The following is a 27313-nucleotide window of genomic DNA, read 5'->3' as shown; positions in this document are numbered from 1 at the left end:
TAAATGTTCAGTAACATTGTTTCCTCACCAATATTAATTTACCAAAACGTAAAAAGGTCCCATACAACGAACATTTATGTGTAATTAATGCACGAAATTCCTTTTGTAGGTGAACTTTTCGAATTGGTAGTCAAATATAAGGTTTTACCGGTCTGCTTCAATGTGTTCATTGTTAAAGTTAGCAATCATGTTATCGTATGTACAGCTATTGTCGTTTATTTTTTTTAGGATTGTTTTCCGTATTAAACAGGCTTTCCGTCATAAAACGGCGGTCATTTAAACTTCTTCATTTGTTACAAGGTATGTATCGCGTACGGAATGTAAAACGTTGTGCAGGTCCTTGACCTCTTTGACGTTGATTTGTGATTCAACGTCAAGTTAAGGTTAACGGATCAAACCTGCCGCCACGTTTTTATAATATTTCACGCCCAATTTTTATGCCATAACCAGATAAAATGTAAATGTACAAAAACTTCCCCAAAGAAGCGAATGTATATTGTATTGAAAAATTGACAGATGCTAGAGATGACATAAATATTTTAAGTTTTTATTTTTGATTAATTGATTCTAAGTCTTATTGAGGTGAAAATAATTGACAAAAAATGCAATAATTATCATGTTAAAAACGTTGCTAACGAGATAAAGCATGGTATATCATACACTTGAACATGGAAATTATCAAATAAAAGAATTGCCTAGCAGACACGGTTTTCGTCTCAGTCTCCTCTTAGCAACGCACCTGGTGACACCCCATATGCTCAATAATAATATGCAAAAACGGCCATCCACAATAAGATTATCAATACAATTAGGCTCTTTTAAAAGTGAGTGTAAAAGGATTCAGTTTTACTGTGCAGTTTTGTGATATGTTTAGACCACGGAATCATTATAATTATGTTTAATATGTTTGAGTTCAAATTTATATTTTTACTACAGACTACAGTTTATCAAATGCTAATCCTTATACTCTGAGGTCAAAGTACAAGCTTGACATATATTTTTGTAAAACAAAATCAAACGCGGTGAAACTATTTAAATTCCATCGCGAAACATTATAAGTAATTATATGAAACGGCGTGGTATTTAAACGTACATGCTATCATTTATTGGCGACATTATGCACGTGGGTATTGGAACAGCACATGCATTAGGTACATTGCAACTGTGTCTCTAAATTTTAGGACACACGTTTTTAGCATCTAAATTTTCAGACAAAAAATAATAGTTTAAACCTATTTATTTTAGCTCGATTGCATCGAAAGCCTAAGGCTTATATAAATGCTCTCGAGTCCGTTTCCTGGGCCTAGAACCAGTACTTGGTGTCTTTTGGGGAGATCTAAAGAACGCTCCCACGGTGGGGATCGAACCCGTGACCTCCCGGTCGCTAGGCGGACACCATATCCATTACACCACGGCGACCTTCAAAAATTATTTGAAAGTGTCCATAACTTACAGTAATTTTAAAAACAGCTTGTTATGGAAGTTTTAGAATATAGATACATTGACTTTAATTTAAGATCTTAACCATACATGTATGCATTTTGGTGCAGCTTGTTATATTAGCTGCTACATAAATGAGGGACTATACAAAATATAAAAACAAATGTGTTTCAAATCCATTTAAAGAAGTTATTAATAAATTAAATATATTTGAATGAAATAAAATTGTTGACGCATTATCAAAGTTCTTAGCTTAGTATTATAATCGTTTCAATATACTCTTTTAATTCATATTCAAATCATATTAAGATAACTTACAGCTATGTTTACAATTCGGTGATGTAGAGAATATCGCGTAGGCAAAGGTATACAATAAACATCAAGTAAAATTACTTAAGCAGTTCGGTCAGAACATCATTTTGTCACACAGAAGGCACGTGATAGATGTCAATTAAGTTCTCAAAATATTTACAAACGATTGTCCAAAATATTTCAAGTTTTATATAGATTAATAAATATACTTTATCTGGATAAGAAAAATGTTGTTTTTTGGTTAAACTTACCCAACAGACTCTTATTTTTTGAGCATCTTTAATTGTTGTCTAGTATTCCAGGTTGCTGATTACAAGCGTAATTCATCAACCAATCGACATACTGCTTCATAATTGATACTGGCGACAAAACCATATCCCTAACCCTTGTTATGTTACATAGTAATCTTAAATTTCAAAATAGTTTCCTGTTTCATAAAAAGTTGTGTACGTAAAAAATAGCATCTTATTACTTAAGAAATAAATATAATCAAACCTGTCGATAATCACGACACCATTAGCTAAAATCGGACACTTTGATGTTGACCAGTACACTTTCACAACTGAATTTGTTGAAGTTTGCCAGCTTTCAATAGCACTTGTAATATCTTTCAGATCCTGAAAATAAAATAATATCTGTTAAATGTTATGTTTTGTTCATTTCAAACCTACTGTTTTACACTCGGTCAACTCTAAATCTAGATGCGTAATAAAAAAAAATGTGTAAGTTGAATAGATTGGTTATTCAGTGAAGTGGTATTATTTTGAAGTACGTTAAAATGCTTCTCGTGACATTTAATTCATATTGTCACTTTCATAAGTCAGATTTATACGAGTATGAAAATCAGGAACATATTTGATAACATTAATGTAAATTACCCCATTTTTAAATTATTTCCTTTGGTTTATAGGGAAATGTTATTGGTAATTCAATGTTTAGAACTGTGGCAAATAACAGTGTAATCATTTATATTTTCACTGTTTTACTGTAAAATGAAGTGGCAAAAAATATAATATTTAGTTTCGGTAAATTTTAAGTACCCCATTCTATTTCCCAACATGCAAAATATGTATCCATGCATTATTATTCTTTAATTGAACGTTTATGAAAAAAAGACACAAGCGTTAGCTATTTTTGGTCCTCCAATAATCATCAATACATTCAGTAATATCACGGAGGTAAGTTAACCATCGATCACTTTTCCTGCGTAAGAAGGTTTACCAGTATTAAGTGCACATTTGACGTTAGTAACTGACTATGGCCGATTTTAATAAGAGGTAGGGAGAAATTGGTCGTTGAAAGGATATCATGACCGATCTCAACAAAAGAAATATGGCCGGGTCGGGTGATCCTTCAAAATGCGTTCCAGCGCTCAAACAACTGAGCTTATCGGCCCGACTTACATTATTATCCCCCGCCATAGGCGAAGGGATATTGTTTTTGGCGTTGTCCATCCGTCGTTCCGTCCGTCCGTCTTTCAGTCCGTCCGTCCCGAGCAACATCTTTGAAGTGCTTTGGCGGATTTCATTAAAACTTGGTATGAGTATATATATTGATAATAGGATGATGCACGCCAAATGACATTGTACACCATCTGATAATAACAGAGTTATGGCCCTTCGTATCTTGAAAAAATGCTTTGTGTGTGTCTAGAGCCATATCTTGAAAGTGTTTTGGCGGATTTCATTGAAATTTGGTATGAGTGTCCAGAAGCATATTGGCGGGGGATATCAATTCAACGAATTTGCTTGTTAGTTTTACAAGAGAGTTATGGGCCTGACTGGCCCTTACTGTGGCTCTTTAAGATTCTATACTTTGCGCGTTAATTTCTACAAACAAAAACAACAACATTAAGTTATACGAATGAAACTGGTTACACAATAATTGCTTTATAATATTTTCGGTTATTAAGACTACAACCGGAAGTAATTACAACAACAACAACAACAACAACAGTATGACTGACCTTGAACATAGGATTTATACTTCTGAGAAATAAAATTTCGTAAAATATTGTAAAATATAAATGGTAAAATAAAAAGCCGTTTTGTTGATTAAAATCAGTTGACAACTGATGAAAATACATACGAATAAAATCTAAACGATTGTGCGAACAGACTTACTTACAGAGATTGATAATCATCAGATAATTTAGTATGACTCACCAAATGCTTTACAAGCAAGATATAAATAATACGTATAATCAGTCAAGCCTAACCGAGAATAGTCAATGAATTGTATTTATATGCACGGGTCACGTCGAAGTGTCCAATGTATACTGCCCAAATAAAAAAAGTGCCCAAATAAAAACAGTGTCACAACAATATCCAAAATTAGTAAACCGGACAAGAAACGTAAAAAAGAAGTTAATTCTACTGGGAGTGTGAGTAAGATTGATAATGAATTGACAGCTGACCAGCACGGTAGTAATGTTGTGCCAAAATCGTCCAAACATGAAAATTCAGGTGATGAAACATTTCGTTCAAACGAAGTCTCTGAAATTAAAAAGCAATTAAAAGGCATTAATTCCAAATTGTGAACTGCAATTATGTGTCGCTGATATTGTGCAAGAAAAACGGATATTAAAAATTGTCATTGTTTGCAAATCTCCTTTTGTACGCCTCGGAAGTGAATTTCTCGATATTTGTTTCATTGTTTTACCCATCTGAATTTCAACATTCTCGCAATTAAATCATATTAAAAAAATAACGAATGCTTTGAGAGTGTTTCAAAAAAGTCCTAAAAAGTAACAGCAATAAGAGATATTTTATTTGAAGAGCTTTTCTCGATATTTGTTTTACTGTTTTCAAACGATATACAAACGTTTGTACCGTTATTACCCTTGTGTCGATTTAATATTCTGATAATAATAAATGATTTTGTGACACTTAAGTTATGTAATAACAATGCGCGACTTCGCAGATTAAGGTCAGTCAAGTGGTTATACTTCATTAATGGAAAAAACAGTTACGTGCGAATTAATATCTTTTGGACATGAAATGTCTTTAGTGTTTTTTGTTGTTTTTCGCATAGGCTGTTCTTATTGTTAATTAATTTCAATTAGTTTCTTTGTGTGATTTATGGATATTTATATGTGCACACATGTGTATGTTTATACAAGTCTGGACTCATATATGTATATATAGGTGTATTGTGTATGTACATATAGAAATATAAACGCATATGTGTATGTATATTTGTATGCGTGTATGCATGGATGAATGTGCTTGTATGCGTGTATGTATGTATGTTTGGAAATAATTAATTTCAAGTAGTGTCCTTGGGTGATTTATGGATATGTATAAATGAACTTGTGTGTATGTTTATGCAAGTCTGAATTCATGTATGTATATATAAGTGTTTCTTTGTGTGATTTATGGATATTTATACATCCGCATGTGTGTATGTTTTATACAAGTCTGAATTCATATAAATAGAAATATAAAAACATATGTGTAGGTGTATGCATATTTATATGCTTGTATGTATGGGTGAAATTGTATGGATGTACATATGTTTGAAAATAATTAATTTCAATTAACCTCTGCATGTGATTTATGAATATGTATATACGCATTTGTGTGTATGTTTATGCAAATCTGAATTCATATATGTATATATAAGTGTTTCTTTGTGTGATTTATGGATATGTATATATGCACATGTGTGTATGTTTATACAAGTCTGAGTTCATATATGAAAAAACAAGTCTGAGTTCATATATGTATATATAGATGTTTTTGTGTATGTATATATAGAAATATAAACGCATATGTGTATGTGTATGGATATTTGTATGCGTGTGTGTATGGGTGAATTTACTTGTATGTATGTACGTATGTTTGAAAATAATTAATTTTACTTAGCTTCTTTGTGTGATTTATAGATATGTATATATGCACTTGTGTGTATGTTTATGCAAGTCTGAAAGCGTATATGTATATATAGGTGTGTTGTGTATGTATTTATAGAAATATAAGCGCATATGTGTATGTATATTTGTATGCGTGTATGTATGGGTGAATGTGCTTGTATGCGTGTATGTATGTTTTGTTTGAAAATAGACATGCCTGCATATAACTATAATGATATTTTAGTATATGTAAACGATTATGTGTGTAAAATGAAGGTCTGTTGTCATGCTTCACAATTACGTTTGTAAAACTGCCCATTGTAGACCGTTACTTCAAGAAGCCTTTCTGCTTTCGTTTTTTTTCGTTTTAAGGCTCCTTGTTGTGTTTTAGTTTTCCAATGCAATAAACGATGGCCTTGATACATCTTTAAACTAGTAAAGGTGTATCAAACAGGCCGATCTTATTGTTATGAATTTCAATTAGTTTCTTTGTGTGATTTATGGATATGTATATATGCACATGTGGGTATGTGTATGCAAATCTGAATTTATGTATGTATATATAGCTGTTTTTTGTTTATGTGTATATATGTGCACTAAATAGTGTTTACATTTAATTGACCGTATTTCAAGTAAACAGATTCCTGTTAACTTTCTAGCAAAATATGCATTTTTTATTCTCTCATGTTAATTTGTTCACCCTTTTTCTTTTCAACCTATTTCTTGGTGTATAGTAGAACATATCTTTTTTCATTTTTGTTTTCAACTTATTTCTTGGTGTTTAGTAGAAAATATATTTCATCTAGTCTTAAGACAGTAACCAAGTGGACAGGCACACAAAAGATTGCAATTTACTTAACTCCCTTTTTGTATGAGTATTAATATATGTACTCTTAATGTAAAAGGGCTAAATAACAAAGACAAACGAACTAAAATTTTCAAATGGTCAGACGAAAAAAAACAACAATTGTCTTTTACAGAAAAGTCACCTAACAACTACCTTAGCACAAACATTGAAAAATGAATGGGACGGAGATATTTATCTAAGTGGACAACATACAAATAAACAAGGCATCGCTTTTTTGATCAAAAGTAATACAGAAATAACAGTAGATAATTTTAACGAAATAATAGTTGGAAGACAAGCAAGTATAGATATAAAAATACACGAAACACAATTAACATTAATAAACGTTTACGGCCCTAACATAGATGAATCCAAATTTTACGAAACATTACAATCCTATATAATAAGTAACCAAGATAAAAACATTACAGTCGGAGGCGATTTCAATATTGTTCTTAACCCAATGTTAGATAAAAGAAATGGAAATCTTCATGCTCACTCAAAAAATAGAAACATTTTGAATAATATTATTGAAAACTACAATTTAATAGACATATGGCGTACAATTAATCCGAATGAAAGAAAATTCACCTGGCATTTAAATACAAAACCCACAATATTTTGCAGATTAGACTACTTTTTGACGATGCTGGAACAGCAGCGTCCAAGGTTTGATAACCAGTAAAAAAATCTTCACAGTGGCGCCCTATGTAAAAGACCGAGCCAGTCCGATTGAGATACCTCGATTTTTCAGTCACTTCCCTTGGCATTCGCCACTGCGTAGGAGATTGCTCGTTGATTTTCATTGATAACATTCTCCTAGCAGAGCTGTCGTTCGTGTTGATAAAGGTAAATATTAAATAACAGCATATCCTGGGGAAACAGATTCAATAAGTGTATCAGAACGTTAATTTCAAATTAGTAATTTTACATCCATTTTATTTTTATGGACCAATGAAACAACTGTATATTTTCTCTATTTTGTTTGATATTTGTTCTCGATTTAGTAAATACATTGCGACTAAAAACATGTAAAATTAACTTTTTACGTGATCACAAAACTAAAGAATCCGAACGATTTCGAACCTGCAAATTGTAAACGCTGCACTGCTATAATATATATAGATACAACAACAATTCTTTGCGTAAATGTCTGTCCCGCTAGCGCAATAGTAAGGACGTTCGCTTTTTCACCTTTACGACACCGGTTCGATTCCCGCTCCTGGCGCAATGTTATATTTTGTATGTTTTGTGGTCACCATTCCTGACAGTTGTTTTTTTCCGGAAAAATCTCATCCCCCCGCAGCATTTGACCATATAAAAATTAAAAAGTATTTCAGTATAAAACAAATAGCTGGAAATTGAAGCTATCATTCAAAATTCGTCCCAACTGTCGTCAATCTAATCTTATTAAGTAGGAGTGCTGGACACACTCCGGGTCCCAACATTATGCAGCCTCAGTGCGGAGGTAACTCATTACCTTGGAAAAACACAAATACACACACTGGGTGCAGCCTAGGCGCGTATAGACTCAAACAAGGCAACAATTTCAAGTGCGGGCACAATCATTTAAAATTTACATATTGAATACGATATTCTAACAGAAATGACACAACCACCTAAGTGTACATACTATGTTTGATATTTCGTTCGATTGTTAGATTTCAGCATATACATGTATAAGATCATTTCGCTATTAGTTAACTTATCCATATGTTCGTGGGCGAACTCGGATTGTCAAGTGATCATACGATTGAGCTCACATGGTCCGGCTATGTGCTCATACCTACTTTCGAGAATCATCATGACTGTATTGCCATACTTAATGAACAAGAATGTGACCCGCCTCCCAGTTTCGCTCAATGGGTCAAGTTACCCACGGGTACTACTTCCCCGTACCCCTAAACTTTTTTTCGTACCAAAAATGTTTCGTACGCAAATTTTTTTCGTACCAAATTTTTTTTCGTACCCAAAATTTCCGTACCCAAATTTTTTATCGTTCCCAAATGTTCGTATCAACATACACAATTGTGGTGATATAGATAAACTTAAATTGATGTTTTATATCCATTCTCTTCAAAAGCATCGTCACACCAGTACTGCCAGTACTTTGATTAATATTTGAGTCACTTTGCAATATTATCGACACATGCAACATAAAACCAGGATTTATGACTGATCACTCGGTAGTTGAACTAAAACTACATAAAATACAACCTGAAAGAGGCCCAGGGTACTTTAAACTTAATAATAGCATCTTATTAGATACACAATATCAAACACAAATAAAACCGGAAATAACTGAAACAGTTCAAAATAACAAAGATGCAAATCCAAACACCTTATGGGAAATTATTAAAGGCAATATACGTAACACAACAATAAGATACACGTCATTTAAACAAAAAGAAACACAAACTTGAACATGAAACCATAAAAATCATTGAAACACTTGAAAAACAGTTGCATGAAACAAACACAAATAATACCACCGCAATTGAAAATGAAATTGCTTCAAAAAAACAAATATTAGAAGGAATTTATCATACACACCTCAATGGCATAATACTTCGAGCACGGGCACAGCATGTTGAACAAAATGAAAAAAATACAAAATACTTTGCAAACATTGAAAAACGTAGAAGCGAACAAAAAACTGTGCACAAACTAGTTGTCAATGGCAAAGACATAACAAATAGAAATCAAATACTAGAAGAACAACGAGTATTCTTCGAAACGCTCTATAAACGAAAGAATGTCGAAATTAACACCCTGTTTTAAAATACACATCATGCTTTAAATGAAGAGGAAAAACAAGTTTGTGACGGATTACTATCAGAATATGAATGTGGGCTGGCTCTTAAAGAAATGCAAAATAACAAAAGTCCGGGATCTGATGGCATCACTACCGAGTTTTATAAAATATTTTGGAACGATAACACATTTAACTAATTCACTAAATTATTCATTTAACAAAGGAAGTCTAACAACACTTCAAAAACAAAGTATAATATCACTCATTCCAAAACCTGGAAAACATTTAGAATCCCTGTCAAACTGGCGCCCGCTTAGTTTATTGAACAATGATTATAAAATAGCAACAAAAAGCATAGCAAACAAAATTAAAAAAATATTACCATCAGTCATTTCAAGAACTCAATCCGGTTTCATAAAAGGACGTTACATTGGTGAAAACGTTCGTCTTATACAAAAATGCATTAACTATTTCAACAATTCAAATAATTCTGGTCTAATATTCTTTGCAGACTTTGAAAAGGCATTCGATTCACTTGATCACTCGTTTATGTTCGCGTGCTTAGAAAATATGAACTTTGGTGATAGTCTCATAACATGGGTAAAACTGTTCTATACCGACATTAATAGTATAATTACTAACAATGGCTTCTTCTCAAACAGCTTTAACATTGAACGAGGGGTTCGACAAGGGTGTCCACTTTTATCATCTCAATTTATTATATGCATCGAGTATCTATCACATCATATCCAATCAAATAAACATATAAATGACATATCAATAGAACCTGACGAAGAAATTAAACAGTCCCTATTTGCTGACGATGCAACTTATTTTTTAAATGACAATTACAATTCTTTCCATAACCTAATAGAGACACTAACCCTTTTCGGAATGACATCGGGTCTTAAACTTAACAAAAGCAAATGAACTGTGCTACGAGTAGGTAAATTAAAACAAAGTAATGTCCATTATAAAAAAGAAATGAAATTTAACTGGACATCCGATGAAGCCACCACGTTAGGAATTACGTTTACAAATAATTAAAATGATACAATTCTGAAAAAACATACTACCTAAATTACAAAAATTAAAAAACTGCTTAAAATCATGGCAACACCGTAAACTTACATTAATCGGGAAAACACAGTATTAAAAACGTTTGCACTTCCTAAATTTATTTATGTATTAACAGTTCTCCCAAATCCACCAAATGACATTATAAACGATATAAATTCAACAATATTTAATGTCGTATGGGACGATAAACCTGACAAAATTAAACGAACTCAGTTGATTCAATCCATATAAAATGGAGGTATCAAAATAACGAATATTGACTCATTCGTGAATGCAATCAAATGCAGCTGGATAAAGATACTTAGATAGTACCAATACGAGTAAATGGAAACTATTCTACCAGAAGATTAAAAAAAAAATATGGCGATTCCTTACTTTTTGAATGTAACATCAGCAATAATATCTTACATGAAATTTCAAAAGAAAACACATTTCTATCTTATGTTCTATCAGCATGGAGTAATGTTACTCATAACCTAGAAACCCCAACTAATAGTAAAACTATTTTATGGAACAATAAAGACATAACTTCAAACAATAAGACGTTTTTTTATAAAGATTGGTTTGAACGAAGCATAAAATACGTCGACCAACTATACGACTACAAAATCAAAGACTTCTACTCCTTTGATAATATATGTTACATATACGGAATACCCTCAAGTAATTTCCTGAGGTACTACACATTAATAAAAAACATACCCATACATATTAAATCAATAATCAATACAAATACCACACCATGTACTCAAACAACATTTTTAGAAAACATACTTGCAAGACAAAACAAAACGAACAAAATATTTTACACACTACAAATTAAAAACCCTATAGAAAACTCCAAAATCCAAAATAAATGGCAAGTGCTTTTTCGAGAACAAGAACTTAATTGGAAACACATATTTATCATGCCATATAAAGCAACTATCGATAGCACACTGAGAAATTTTCAATATAAATACGTCCATAGAATTATAGCTACAAATAAACATCTCTTTAAATGCAAATTATCTAACTCTAGTTTATGTGACTTCTGCTGTGAAAACATCGAAACTATAGAACATCTTTTTTGGGAGTGCAAACACATCCAGCCTATTTGGAACCAGTTAGCATCCTTTCTTGAACATCAACAACTAAGCGTTAAACTATCCTATATAAGTGTAAGTTTCGGAATTAACTCATTTAAATCCTTTGAAGGTAATAATATTGTGAATTTTATTCTTATATTGATGAAATATTTTATCTTTAACATGAAGTGCAGAAAACAAATACCAAATTTAATTTTTTTATCCATAGTCTTAAACTTAAAATCCAGATTGAGAAAGAAATAGCCCTCAGTAATGACAAATTGGAGATCTTAAATCAAAAATGGAATCGAATTAAATTCTCAAAATGCTTGTCCACTTATATACTATTCACTCTTTTTTTAATTTATCTTTTTCAAATATTTTTTAGTATTATTGTTTTTTGTTTTTTTTTTCAATCTTATAAGATCATTAATAATATATAGCCGAACACCTACTGTTGTCATAGATCGAAATGTCTCACGCCAAGGTCTAAAACTTTATCAGGCATAGTTTTTGTATACTTTGTTAGAACCATTGTTTGCAAATAGAAAAAAACATGTAATTATGTATACAATATATGCTTTATAATGAATAAAAAAAATTAGTATAACGTTTCGAATATGTTCGTGTGGTAGTGAATGACAAAAATTTAGTAGTATGCACAAGAATACTGTTGACAAGGGTCAAGTTTACAAAGTAAGTGATACGACTATTCTAATGTAAAACTACTTCTCGCTTGTTGATTGCACAGCAGATCTACAGATTTAAAAAAAAACAAGGAGTCGAAAAAAGGCATTATAAATTGCAGAAGGGATTATGTATCATAAGGATAAAGTAAATATGTTTTTAATGTATATTATTACCCTATCAAATCACTAGTCAGCCACCTTTCTTAAATGCGAATATGTAAATGAAGCAACCTGACAACAACAATCATTATACATTTAACAGTAAATATAATCAATATATATATATATATATATATATATATATATATATATATATATATATATATATATATATATTGTAACAGAAAAAGTGCTTGCCTTGAGAGGCTTCTGTTTACCAGGTTCGTTTTTTCTGTTATAAAATAACCTTTTTGTTGATATGTTCCTTGGAGATGCACAAAGCAGTTGCTGACGTGACCACAGCCTGATGGTAAGATTGAACTTCCCATTTGGGCATTCGCAACAGTGCTCTTGCCACTTGAGACCCTAGACATGTAAAGATGACAAATACATTTTAGTATACATGTATATATATATATATATATATATATATATATATATATATATATATATATATATATATATATATATATATATATATATATATATATATATATATATATATATATATATATGTATTTTGTTTGTTTGCTTGCTTTTATACCAGATTTAACGATGCATCTGTCATAATTGTGTAATTTACTAGCTCATCAGTATATTTGCACATATCAACCAATAACCAACGCACGTCAGTAAGAAATTATTTGTGTATGAATAATTAAATCTAACATAACATTTGAATGTAAAATGTATAACCAATGGTCAATAGTTTTCGTTTATAAGTGACATTGTTAAGCAAACATCACGCTTGTCTAACAGATTGTACGTGAAATGTCAAAGATTGAGAATGCCATTTGTCCGTTTGACGCACTACGAACTTACCGTCTTAAATTGTAAAATTCGGTTTGCCAAATTTTCTATTTGAACAATAATAAATGAATAAAAATGGCACAAAACGTATTGTCAAAATAAGTATGATAGGTGCAATCAGCAACGGAGTTCATGCACTTATTGTGATAAAAATGAAGCCAAGCCATAAATAATGAATTAATCTAAATTATATAATAATAGAATGTAAAAAAAGCACAGATGACCTTAAATTTCCTCAGGCGGGCACACAATGCAATGCAAAAGTTAGTTTGCATATAGGCAACAAACGAACAAACATATTTTCTAAACAACCTTATCAGAACACAAGTAATAAAAGTGACGACAGTGGTTGCTCGTATTTGTTAATCTGACTGTGATCTAACTGATCACTAATTTCAACCTGATGTATTTTTTTTGTGTTTGTAAGCTACATGTACACAAAATGTTAGTGCACTACATACAACCTTACTCCAAACTTGTGTTACATTAGCAGAAACCATTTCCTCCCGTTTAAGAAACAATGATATTTATCTTGACTCAACGGACCACAAATCCAATCCCGAACTTGGTATGTATTAAAGTTAGCGATATACAAAAAGGTCAGTGTCATGTTTACATCATGCTATATACAACAGGTCAGTGAAACCTTTACATACTATCTTCGGTTATCAAGCCGATTTAGTTTAATATTTTCTAAAATTTTTTTGTTCTTATTAGCTGGTACCGTACAATTGCTCCGAATGTCCCCTAACTCAATCCGAATCTTAGCTAACTAAACACAAAATTTGAATGCAATACGTTCGTTAAAACGAAATGACACTTAAAGAAACCAAGCCTTTTCTTCTTTTTTCATCAAGATTTTTCAATGCAAAAGTTATCGACCGCATACCATATTTTCAACGAATTTTGCCTACCATTATCTGATAAAAAGGATTTCCGATGGTGGTTGAAAACCAGGTTAAATAATAATCAAGAAGGATTTAAAAAATACTGATATATACTGAAAATATTGAATAGCTAGGTACATTTTATGACAAACAGTTTATTAAAATTATTATCAACATAGAACGTTTATGCATATATTCAAATATAATATCAATAAATGAGGAACATCAGTACATGAAAAACCGACTTGGCCAGAAGCTGAGTGTTTCTCCTGCACAAGAGACAGTCTATACAAAGCTCAATAGAGCAGTTTTGAATTATTTAGTTATCAAATTGAGATATTCCGATTACAGCTCATGACGCACTATGCACAATTGATAAATGGTCAAAGAAGATTCAAACGAAACAGTTCCATGTATTATTGGGTTTATCATTAATCGATTTCCTGGAACAATAAATATAATTATCAAATGTGGATTCTAGAATTTTGACTTCTGACTTCAAGAATGCTAGACTCTTCTTGTTAGTCATGTGCGGTATGTTGTCTTAAATTGAATAATGAATGAAACAATAATAGCTTTGGCAAGCTATTCATAGCCAAATTAGCTGAACCTCTAAGTAGTAAATTTTGACCTCTGAGGTAGTGAGATTTCACATGGTTGCAATAAGTAGTGAGTTATCGTACTCAACGTTATAAATGACAAAGTAACGTTTGAAATAATCTGTTTTATAGCCTTATTTGATCTTCGAAGAAGTTGTTCTTGACCTAAGAGGTATGAAAACGGGTGTAACAAGCGACATATCGTCTTATGATATGCACAATCCATAAGTTTTGACAAAGTTATGGCTTAAAAAGGAATTGCAAGTTGTTTGATTGAACAATTTTACTTTTAAGACGAGGAAAAAAGTTGTAACAAAAAACAATGTCGTCTCCCCATGAGTGTCATTTGTGCTTAGTTATCTAAAATAGCATACTGAATAACAAAGTTAAAGTCTAATCAAGCTGATAATGGTCAAATGTGATCTTGTGTTTACTTTTGAGCTAAGCTATTTTAAAATTACTCCATATATTGCAAAGTAGTAAACAAGAGACTCATCTTGGATGTAGTAGACGGGTGGTACATGCGATAAGTAGTCCCCCAAAAGTGGATATATGCGCACAGTCATTTGAATATCTATTCTTATATATTGAAAATTTAAAAAAAATGAGGCAGTGAATTTTGCAAAGACGCGCATTCTTGACAATTGTACATCGGAAAGTGAAAGCGATATATTTCAGTCTTATGTTTGTGTTTCAATTTCGATATTGACGCTTTAAATGACAAAAACTTAGCATTACACAAAGTTTTACCTGCCGATGGTGATATTTTAATATATCCTCTTGTTAACATTCCCTTGATCGTATCTATTTTTTCCGTTAATGGTTCAATCAGATTACTTTGTTCTGTTTCCTTGACATCAACTTGTTCAAGCACACTAGGAAGTAAGTCGCCATACTCTGTAGACAGTACAAGAAAGAATATAATATTTTTTGGACAGAAGTTTTCTATAAAATGGTAAGAAATCAACATATTAGTAATATATTAGTATTTTTGTTTCATTGTACAAGACAATTTAGTATAGCATTAAAAACATCATTAAATATAATGATACATCTTGTAACCTGTTTACTTAGTATTGATTAACATAAAATGGGTTTTATTCTATTGACCTTAGCCAATGGCCTATAGTAAACCGCAAATAAGAAAAACAGAATCTCAGTCAGGTGCATGTTTATCCGAAGATTTGGTACCCGGATGTTGACAGACGATATTGATGACGTTTACAATAGGTATTTTGCTTCGCAACAGATAATGAAAGTGAACGTGTCGAATAAGAAGCGCATCCCGCTTACGGATCATGACGCAATGGGCTTGATTCCTGGACACCTCCGTTTTTTGTCCAACATTTTTTTCTTACGCTAAAACTTAGTTCAGACTGTTAAAAAATATAAATATTATAAGCACTTATATCTAATGACATTAGAAAAAATGCCAAAGTCTGTTAACAATGCCGCTAAACGTATATGGGAACGAGATTTTCATTCAATGATCGCAGTTTCACAAATTGTCTTATATATGCCATTATTCCAATAAATATGTTCCTAACATTTGTCGTTAACTTTTTGCATAGTCAGTTATTCTTTTTTAAAAAGTGAATCTCGGCGTATTTGATTTCGAGAAAACATTCTAAATGGTTTTATTTAATAATGAGGAACGTTACTTAAAATTGTTTTAACAGATAAATACGTGTCTTGTTTCTTGCAGAAGACTGTCGAGTTTTTTTAGGGCTGTAATACCGTTAAACTTTTTGACGGCAAAAAATTACCATGCGATTTTTGGCGTCGAGAGAGGAGGTCAAATTCTAATATTTCGATATTAATCTGCAAATTATGTAGCATAATATTTGAACTCATGTGAAAAAATGTAATAACGATATTAAAAACTTCAGAACGTATGCTCCACAATACGCGGATAATGTAATGTTTTGCGTGTGTAATGAAGTCGGTAAATATAGCATCAACAAGAATAAATCAACAACAACACAACAAAAACATATTGTTCCATTTTGCTAAAATAGAAATGAAACGATTGTAACAGTATAATGAACAGTTACAAACAAAACAATAAAGAGAAACATACAACTTTGAGCTTAACTTCCAATTGATCAGGTCGTTCAGTCTCGTAAATAGTAAAGATGTAATGATAACGTAAAATAAACAAAAGCATAAATAAACGTTTTGACAATCAGAAATAACAATTACATTCGGACATTTACTTGCTTGCAAAATACCAAGCGCTCATGATACATATTCCTGATTTTTCAATTGATATAGGACGGTTTGCAATATATCATCACTTCTTGCTTCATTTATTTGTACTTATTCTAAAAAAAACTTTGATAGCCTTTTAGATTTTCAAGTGTTCCTTAAACATTTACTTCAGAAGAAACTTCCCTGTATCTTGCCAATATAATTTTAACGCCGTCAGCGCTTTCGTTTTGATCAGTAAGTTGTTGGAATATTATATTTAAATAACGTTCGGTCGCCATGGTGTAGTGGATAAAGTGTCCACCTAGCGACCGGGAGGTCACGGGTTCTATCCGAACTGTGGGAGAGTTCTTTAGATCTCCCCCTAAGACACTTAGTACTGGTTTTAATCCCAGGAAACGGATTCGAGAGCGTTTCAATAAACCTGAGGCTTTCACATTTATCGAGCTACAATAAATAGAAGACCAAAATACCTTTTTCAATGAATTTTTCAAGATCTTTAATCACACCAAGAAGCGAATTTCTTTTAAACCCGAAATCATTGAACATCTGCTCCATTATTCCGTTTTTTGTGTTTGATGGAATCTTTATCTAAAAAGAGAGCTTCATGGAATATCATTGAATATCATGAAGATATTGTTCCAAACTATATGCATAATTCTGGTATGTCAAAGGAAAGACCCAGAACAGCCATTTCAATACTTTTGTTATAATTGTTTAGCCTTCAATTGCAGTTAAGAACTCATATAATTAGTACAAAATGGCCGTGTTTTTCAAATACTAAAAATGTCTAGAAATTATTATTATTATTACTATTATTACTATTATTATTATTATTATTATTATTATTATTATTATTATTATTATTATTATTATTATTATTATTATAATTATTATTATTATTATCATTATCATCATCATCATTATTTTTATTATCATTATTGTTATCATTATTGTCATTTTTATTATTTAAACACATTTTTAAGTACGTCTGTTAGCTGTATATATCAACTTATTATTTTAATATTTTACGTAATCGACACATTCATGGAAGATACGAGTGATGGCAATTGAAAATGTTTCAGAAGGATGGTTCACTGTACACACAAGTGAGTGTTATAGGACAGACTTAAGGTGAAAATTACATACGGAATGAAAAAAACGTAATAAACAAATTGGTCATGATGACTATTAAGCGCTCACCTAAATTAACAGACAAAAATTGTTAAAGACTAACCTGATAGAAGGACTGAACCAGGTTCCATCAGTAATTATATTTATAAGTACGTTCACGTATGCATGCAGCAATAATTTTATGTCTTTATTTATATGTAACTGTAGTTGACATCATAAGCATATGCGAATTCCCAAATAAGTTTTTGCCGGTAGATGTATGATATAAACTGTATTGATATTGGTACCGGTATATGACATGCCTGTTCATTTTAATAGTGTATATTAACACTATCTTTCTCTCGAAGTATGGACATGCCGATGTGTTTCTTTTTTTCATGATTTCTTTTGCAGAACCAATACTTGGCTAAAAAACACAAGATCGAGAACCAAATAAATGTTGGTGTCCGTTTGTTATTTGAAATAGTGAAAAATTTCCGTTTGTTGTGACACTAAAAGACTAGTGTTAAAAATAATCATATTATGTTTGTGTTACCAGTAATTATGGGTTCAGACGCTGTTAATGACATCGCTTATTTGATAAAAACATGCACAAACCTTGATTTTTGTTGCCGATTTATTTATAATGAATCATTATTCCCGATCTGTTTAAATCAGCCATAGTTATTATTTTTAATGACACTGGTAACAGCAAATAATAATTTACTTGGTTATTCATTTTATTTTGTCTGTGTTCTGTTTGTGACTCGTTTTAAAAACTGTGTTCATTACAATCAATAATCAAATAGTGACGTATTCGGCAAGTTTTGTTCACGTTTTGCAAATAAACTGCTCGTATGCGGATAATGCAATTTAATAATTTAATAAAACTAGTTTAAATAACTGAAATAAATGGTATACCTTACATACATATTTTCAATGTTTAGTTTTAGTATATATTCATGTAGCCTAATCAATGAGAACTACATAAGCAAATTGCTTTAAAATCATGAAGTGTATACAACATAAAATTTATCCCAATAATGTCATTTTCCTGTCAGATTCATCACGTGAAAGTTTCTCACCTCAATAGTTTAGCCATATCTTAAAGCTAGTGTCCCTTTTCTACAGCTGAATAAAAACGCTAGACTGGTTTGTTTGATCATTAATTTAATCATTATACAAATATAAAACCAAACATAAATAAATACTTCAGCACCAAACCTTTTTCTTTCATGATTTACAGTCAATTTGTATTGAATGGTTATCTTATTAATACAACATCGCAAGTAACCGATCTTTGTTCTTGTTCCAGCAAATTTCAATGGCCAGAAAAAAGGACAATAATAAACAGTTTGACAAGTGAACATACTGATGTCTTTTGCATTTTCCGCTAGGCGTCGGGGTTCAGATGATTGTAAAATGTCATTCATACACAAGCTTAACTTTTCTTAGTAATCATACAATGTCGTATCTTTGAGGTACCCTTTAAGAATTTAGATGAACACTTACATTCTCCAGAAAGCAACAACCTAACACCTATAACTTCACAATGTTGTCAAAGCCAATACCGGAAGTAAGCTCTCACAAACATCTTGGGGTTTATCTTTCGAGCGATTGTAAGTTGCACATCGATTGTAAATATATCACAGATAAAGCGTGGAGTCTAATTAATATAATACGTAAACTGAGATTTAAATTTTACCGTACATCACTCGATACCATCAATACGTTGGTAGAATATTCCGAGTTAATATGGGCTAATTGCACTCAATCAGAAAATCATGAACTTGACAAAATTCAAACATAAGCAGCGCGAATAGTAAGTTGACCATCCAAATGAGTATCCTTTAACAAATTGCAAAAAAGAAATTAACTGGGAACCACTTCAAAATCGACGCGACAAACATCAACTAATACTTTGTTTAAATGCAAAATTCCCTTACCCCACAGTACTTGGGCGACCTAGTAGCTCAACAGGTCGAGGCTTCTACAAGGTATAATTTCTGTAACGCAAATCCATGACGCACATCCAAATCAAAATAAACCCTTAACTATAATTTCTTTCTACCAGCAGTTATTCGAAAATAGAATGCAATACCAGAAGCAGTTAAACATAGTGAATCTTTGAATACATTTAAATCCAAGCTTTAAATAAATTCGATTAAAACACCATCGAACTTTTATAAAGGAAAACGTTGTCTCCGAATACTTCATACACAGTTAAGGACTAAATCAAGTGCGCTTAATAAAAACCTTAACGAAAAAACATAATCGAATACACACTATGTTCCTGTAGAGATATTGAATCATCTTTCTCGTATGACCTCATTTTAACGAAATACGTATAACATTAATGAACAGTATATCAAAATAACCAGCGATGTTGAGCTTGATATTCTACTTTTCGGTAATACACATCTTAACAAAACTGAAAACTCTGAAACTGTTCTGCATGTTCAACAATTTATAAAAGAATCTCGGCGATTTCCTTTTCAATCTGTTCGGGACTAGTTGCTATTGTTTTAAATCAAAGTCCTCGCATCGACGATCCTTCGTCCTTATTTCCTTATTGTTTTCATTCCTTTTGTTTTTTTTCTTACAAAACCTTTGTATATTTATTACTAATATTTCCTATGTCTATCATAAACTAAATTATATTGTTCCGAATACACTGCCAATTATGTGTAAATATAATCCTAAGGTGAGAAACTCTATAAGATCTGTGTCTTCTGTTTCAATCCTTTTCGGATATGTATTGTTTTGTGTATTTTGTTAAATTGTACTTGCCAAAAGAATAAATATGTTAAAACTAATTTCAATAAATGCCTATTTAAAATTCCATTAAAATAGACTTGTTAATGTTGGATCTGCATCTTTATTTAAATGTATTGATATCCATCGCTTAAAAATAGTTTTGGTTCACATTCCACAAAGTATGAATAAACCCCTACTTGCAAAATTTACAAGTGTTTGAACATACGGAAAACGTTTTAAAGAATCCGTACTTTACAGACGTGACATTTGGGTTAGGTATGTTCAAAGGCATGGCCACAGTTAAATATTTTTTTTACATTTAACATATGTTATATTATTGTTTATTAATATTTCATATGTTTTTACTATACACTTCTTTTCCTAAATCAGTCATATATCATTTACAATCATAAAAGCTGATGAATTTGTCACTTTTTAAAAAGTTGTTGATGCAAGCCTAGCAATGTTTTATCAGAATATTATTATGGAATTTATATTTTAGTGAATGTCAGACATATGTCTTTTTCATATATACATGCATCTCTAGTGATTTCTGTTCCAGCCTTCTAAAATGGTATTGTATAACCGATGACCTGTTGCCAATCATGTTTGATATGCTGGTTCTTTTACTGTTCCCAAGCATGTTGAAACCTGTTCAAAACGTTAAAGCAAACAATAGCAGCATTCTTGGAAAATCAGTCTTAATTCATGTTTGTAAAGTATCATCACAGGTAAGCCTGTGCAGTGCTCACAGGGCCTCACAGGTTAGCCTATGCATGTTTGTAAAGTATCATCACAGGTAAGCCTGTGCAGTGCTCACAGGGCATCACAGGTTAGCCTGTGCAGTGCATGTGTGTAAAGTATCATCACAGGTTAGCCTGTGCAGTGCTCACAGGGCATCACATGTTAGCCTGTGCAGTGCATGTGTGTAAAGTATCATCACAGGTTAGCCTGTGCAGTGCTCACAGGGTTGCTTAGAGCAAGGCTGAAATATATCTTGTAGGTATTTGTTTTCAATAACACAAGAAAGCTAATGAGGAAGTCTGTATAGGCACCAGAGAATCAAGTTAATTAATGTTTCCTTTATGTGCATTTTTCATAGTATTGCATCTTACAAAAAGTATGCAAGAAATGGTATTGTTTTTTAGTTTACCAATTTTTTTAGAATTAGTTTATGTTTGCAATGGCAATATCAAGTGCACATTAGTCGTTTGTTAGTCATGTTGAAAATGAATGTCTATTTATATAAGTGTATGAATGGAATCCCCTGACATTGTAAGGTATTCTCAGAGGACAAATAGATTGCATCCACTAATATGTGTCTCTTTAAACCTTTACCAATTAGATACTCATTTTGACGCATTTTTAGTCCCTCAGAAAGTTACTTGTAAATTAAATTAAAGACCTTTCTTACTACATTCAAGTTTTAAAGGCTTCATTTCCAACTCTTAGATACTGATGAGCAGAAAACAGCATAAAACCTTAACAGACTACGAGTTACTTTCAGGCTGTTCATGTTTTATGCTGTTTGCACATACCCAGTATCAGTATAGAAAAACAGGGCTCAAATCAAGTGTGGAGTGTCGTAGCAAAAAACAGGGCTCAAATCAAGTGTGGAGTGTCGCAGCAAAAAACAGGGCTCAAATCAAGTGTGGAGTGTCGTAGCAAACAACAGGGCTCAAATCAAGTGTGGAGTGTCGTAGCAAAGGGCTCAAATCAAGTGTGGAGTGTCGTCGCAAAAAACAGGGCTCAAATCAAGTGTGGAGTGTCGAAGCAAAACAACACGCCTCAAATCAAGTGTGGAGTGTCGTAGCAAAGGGCTCAAATCAAGTGTGGAGTGTCGTAGCAAAAACAGGGCTCAAATCAAGTGTGGAGTGTCGTAGCAAAGGGCTCAAATCAAGTGTGGAGTGTCGTAGCAAAGGGCTCAAATCAAGTGTGGAGTGTCGTAGCAAAAAACAAGTTTAACGGGAAAGTGCCCCCCCTGATAAGCATGTGCAGACTGCACAATCTAATCTGAGACAGCACTTTAAGTACATTCATTAAAGCCCGTTTTTGCACAGGGAGGCTCAGTTGTTATTGCAAGAAGTAGTGACTTGATTCTTACATAAATGTTGCCCTTGATAAATTACTTCAGTTTGTAACCATTCGGACATGCATGCACAAGTTTTGATAATTAGTTACTACCCGTATGTTTGTTTAAAAAAATCTGAAGCTAATTTGTGTGTGGTGTGTGTTTGTATTGTTTTTTGAAACACCAGTAGTCACATGATAAATGGCAATAAATGAATTGCTTGTGGTATTCATTAATTTATTGTTTGGTTTGAGCTTCAGTTTTTGTCAAACACGTATGATAATAATATATGCATATAGACAATTTTATTGTTCACGTTTGAATGTTTTTGAAAAAGGAAATTCAGTATGGTATTGTATACATTAAAACTTTGAAAACTTGTTTGCTTCATTTAATAATAAACTTTCTGTGTCTCAATGAACATTTTATTTCAGGATGTTGTACGTAACTGGTACGCCAGGAATCCTCAGATAGTGGAGACAGAAGACAGCCTTGTGCAGCTGGCTAATCAGTGTTCAGAATTCATCAAAAAAGGTAACTAAAGCTTTCAGTGTTTGTTTGGAAACATTTATAGCCCTTTAAGTATACAATATGTATATACAAAAAAGAAAATGACAGAGAACAGTTGTAGTACATTATAAGCTCAACTACCCATTGATTAGTTCGAGGTATAACTTTCGTCCATTTGTCAGGGTCTGCTTAATGCTCTGGTTAAGGAAAGAGTTGTAATCCTTTTTATACTTACGCAATTCAGAATAAAGTTTGCTTGCAACAGCTCAATATGTATATCAAATGCAGATATTCATTTAAATATAAATGTATGTCTACATGGTAATTGTATCTGTGATTGACTAAGGACCACAACTATGACAGGCAATTTAGCAGAATTATGCCCCTTTTGTACTTAAACAATACAGTTTAAGCTTAGCTTTTGCTAGTAAATAAGATCAGAATGTATTCAATACACTATATGAACCTGTGGATGTAGCAAGCCTGCATGGAGAAATGGAGAACATCATTTGGGGCCAGTTGTGTCAAGGTCACTGTTGTTAAAAATAGACAAGGTGTTTCTTTTAAGTAGCTTCAGTAAGGGTGGAGATGACATTTTGTGTAGTGGCCTACATGATGAACGAGGGTGGCATTGCTAGCTTCAGTAAGGGTGGAGATGACATTTTGTGTAGTGGCTTACATGATGAACGAGGGTGGCATTGGAGATGACATTTTGTGTAGTGGCTGACATGATGAACGAGGATGGCATTGCACAGTTAGGGTGGAGATGACATTTTGTGTAGTGGCTTACATGATGAACGAGGTCGTCATTGCATTTAAGGCCAGTCAGGTCAATGGCATTGTTTCTAAAAATAGAAACAGGTTTTTGCTTTATAACTTGGCTTTGCTTTTAGAAATTGTGCTGAAGTTTGGTATGTAGCCTAAGCCTGTGACTGCATTGGGGCCAGTCAGGCCAAGGTGAAGGTCACTGTTACTTAAAAACAGGAATTTATCGGAAGGAAGTCTTTTGTAAACAAAAATCTAGTCTATGCGGAAAGAATGGTCCCAGATCAGCTTGGATGGACGGAACAGGCTGATCTGGGACAATACTTTATGCATAATGCCTTAAGCCTGATTTACCCAGAGACAGGCTCAAATGTATTCTGTTGCTATCCCAGGTGACCTTGAGTCTGTTGGTCAGTGTATGGATGAGTATTGGGTGCTCAAGAAGACGATGGCACCCGGGTGTGAGCCCGAGTTTGTCGCCCGCCTGATGACCTCCATGCGACCTTACGCCCTGGGCATGTGCATGGCAGGCGCAGGGGTGGGGGATTCATGTATGTGCTGGCCAGTGACCATGAGGCACAGAAGAACATCAAGAACATGTTCAACTCTGCAGATTTGCTCTAATATAATTGAGCCTTGCTCTGGAAAAATGGGGCTTAATGCATGTGGGTAGTGTCGTCCCGTATAAGCATGTGCAGTCTGCACAGATTTATCAGGGAGGACACTTTCGGCTTTATTGGTATTTTGTATTTAAAGAAGATCTCTTAGCAAAATATCCCGTTTATGTGGAAAGTGTCGTCCCGGATTAGCATGTGCAGACTACTCAGGCTAATCTGGCACAACTCTATGTACATGCATTTAGTCCCATTTTCCCAAAGCGGGGCTCAATTTGTTTCTTAATTATCATTTATGCCTTTCTCATCAGTGTAATCATTTACAGAATACTAAGACATACTACATGTATGCATAATATATATTTTTGCCAAATATCTATTGTGTTCAGTTGCAAAATAAAATGATATTTTTTATAGAATAAGACAAGATCCAGTCATAACTATAGTTAAGGCTTAAGCTGAGGTAATTTTTATTGATGAATGGTCCATTTTCAGTGTATTGCAAAACAAAACATTCAGGAGGTGGAAAAAAATAGTATTTGTGTTTCTAACTTTGTCTTATCATTGGTAATGCATGTAGATTAAATTAATTTAATGTTCCTTATTCCCCCCAAATGATAGCCAGAAGTTATTTTTTTAGGTTTCACAAGGAATGTGTGTTTACCAGGCGAGTATAGACGTGACAGGTATGTCGGTCACTGTGATCGAGGTGGACGAACCTTCTGAGACGATTTCCGAGGAAGCAGAAGACATGCAGGAGTACTACAACCAGCCAGAGACGCTGCCTGACGAAGTGTACCACAATGCATCTCTTGGTGTTGAGGCTCTAGCTTCTAATGTCCAGGGTGCCTTTCCGCTGGCGCAAGGGGAGTCGAGCAGGGAGCCAAGGCAAAGGGCCTCGAGCAGGGAGCCTACGCAAAGGGACTCGAGCAGGCAGCCAACGCAAAGGGACTCGAGCAGGGAGCCAACGCAAAGGGACTCGAGCAGGGAGTCGGCAGCTGCAAGGGAGCAGATGAGAAATAGTGCTTTTTGAGGTGTTAGAGGTCTTGTGTGAACAGATGCTTAATGGAGCCTCATTCTACACAGGTCAATCAAGGAGCACACTTTCAGCCTAAACTGGATTTTTACTAACAAGAGACTTCTTGTATACTGTAAACCTATAAAATTTCGTGGATTTTGTTGAAAAGTTTGCAGATTTATCACATATGTCAATAGGCGCCAATTAAAGTAAAGAGACGTAACGGTTATCACATGTGTATTTTGGGGACCTTATTACTTAATTGTTACTACTAGGAGACCGATTTCGCTGAGAATTGCAAATATTGTCAAGACAACATTGATGGCAATGAGCAAGCCAGAACCCACATTTGCGCCGCTTTATTGTTCGTAGTGACAATGATCGGCAACACTTTCATGTTTCAGTGCACATTAACCTCAAGCCTTGCTGTCAACACAGATTAGCAGATTATGCTTTGTTATTACTCTGGTTGTTTTAATTAAAGATTAATTATTATGACGGTCAGTCTTCCCCAAAAATTTGAAATCCACGAAATTGCGTGTCAACAAATTTGTTGTTTTCTATTAAACCACGAAATTTCATACCAACGAATTTCTATCTGTTTACAGTATGTAACAAAAATCTGGATCCTGCCTTAACTAAAATGTCCTTAAGCATAGTTAATGAAACCTATTGAGACCCGGTATTTATTTCAACAACATAAACCCGCTACAGAAATGCTGTTTTGTCTGTGACAAAGCTCTGGTTATTTTTATCAAAATACTTTTATGTCAGATATCAAAATAGGGCACAGTCCAGAGCACAGTCCTGGAAAGAAATTGCAATTTACTCATTTATACTTGTGGATTCATTTGTAAAATTCTAAACATCTGCACAATTATATTTGACTCCTACTTTTCAAAGTTAATAGCATCCCTGAATTGTGTCATGTGGCATTACTATTTATAATTTGTATATATTGTTTTTCCTATACCCGACGCTGAACATGTTGCAGGGTTTTTTATCCCAAAATATAGACAAATGGTGGTTTTTGTAGTGATAGGGTTTTGTTTTCTGAGTTTGTTTTTCTTTTGATATACTATTGGTAACTTAATTTGTTTTTGGGTTGAAATCAAACTGTTGTGTTTTTATATGTAGTTTTCCTTACTGATTTACACCAAATCCACGGTGCCTATACCACGTGACTTTTTCGGATCTGTGTTGGGAGAATAAAGCTCGACCCAGTTAACATTTTTAAGGATCTCTTTTTAATTATTTCACCATTTTTTATGGGATAAAGTAGAGAGCCCGCTCATTCTTAAGAGTTTTCTAATGGTATCATGATCTTTTTAATCAAATAAGTATTTTTCAGTAAAGTGCAACCGCGCGTTTGAACGGTTAGAAAAATGTCGGATCAGTGTGAGGGACTTCATATTACAAACGTGCGGTTGCACTTTTCTGAAAAAATACTTATTTGTTTAAAAAGATTATGATACCGTTAGAAAACTCTCACAAATGAGCGGGCTGTCCACTTTATCCCATAAATAGTGAAATATTAAAAAGGAAATTATTAAAAATATTAATTGGGTGGAGCTTTATTCTCGTAACACAGATCTTAAACAATCACGTGGTATAGGCAACGTAAAATCATGTGCCATTTATTTGTCTAGCCAAGTTAATTGTTCAGAGTTGTTTGTAGTGCATTCACATGCAATGGTATGCTCACACTTGTAATGTTTTCTACCATGTTTTCAAGACTTCCATATTACGGATTGTTACA

At 33.0% G+C, this 27313-nt stretch overlaps 1 protein-coding gene across 1 annotated transcript; it reads left to right on the top strand.

Annotated features, from left to right (window-relative positions):
- Positions 1–23029: 23029 nt before the first annotated feature.
- Positions 23030–25072, top strand: LOC127844836 (L-fucose kinase-like). Its single transcript, XM_052375344.1, has 3 exons — positions 23030–23181; positions 24315–24521; positions 25032–25072. The coding sequence occupies exons 1-3, from the start codon at positions 23064–23066 to the stop codon at positions 25070–25072; spliced, it is 366 nt and encodes a 121-aa protein (XP_052231304.1). The 5' UTR covers positions 23030–23063.
- Positions 25073–27313: the final 2241 nt, after the last annotated feature.

The sequence above is a fragment of the Dreissena polymorpha genome, chromosome 9, assembly GCF_020536995.1.
Source record: "Dreissena polymorpha isolate Duluth1 chromosome 9, UMN_Dpol_1.0, whole genome shotgun sequence".
Taxonomy (NCBI): Eukaryota; Metazoa; Mollusca; class Bivalvia; order Myida; family Dreissenidae; genus Dreissena; species Dreissena polymorpha.
The sequence above is the reverse complement of the archived record's forward strand: the minus strand, read 5'-3'. Positions and strand labels throughout refer to the sequence as shown.

What these genes read in the sequence shown, in the direction of transcription:
- LOC127844836 (XM_052375344.1), top strand. Translation starts at nt 23,064, where the DNA reads ATGAACATTTTATTTCAGGATGTTGTACGTAACTGGTACGCCAGGAAT. An exon ending in TTCAGAATTCATCAAAAAAG is followed by an intron (nt 23,182 to 24,314) that starts GTAACTAAAGCT and finishes TTGCTATCCCAG; the next exon opens with GTGACCTTGAGTCTGTTGGT. An exon ending in CAGAAGAACATCAAGAACAT is followed by an intron (nt 24,522 to 25,031) that starts GTTCAACTCTGC and finishes GTCCATTTTCAG; the next exon opens with TGTATTGCAAAACAAAACAT.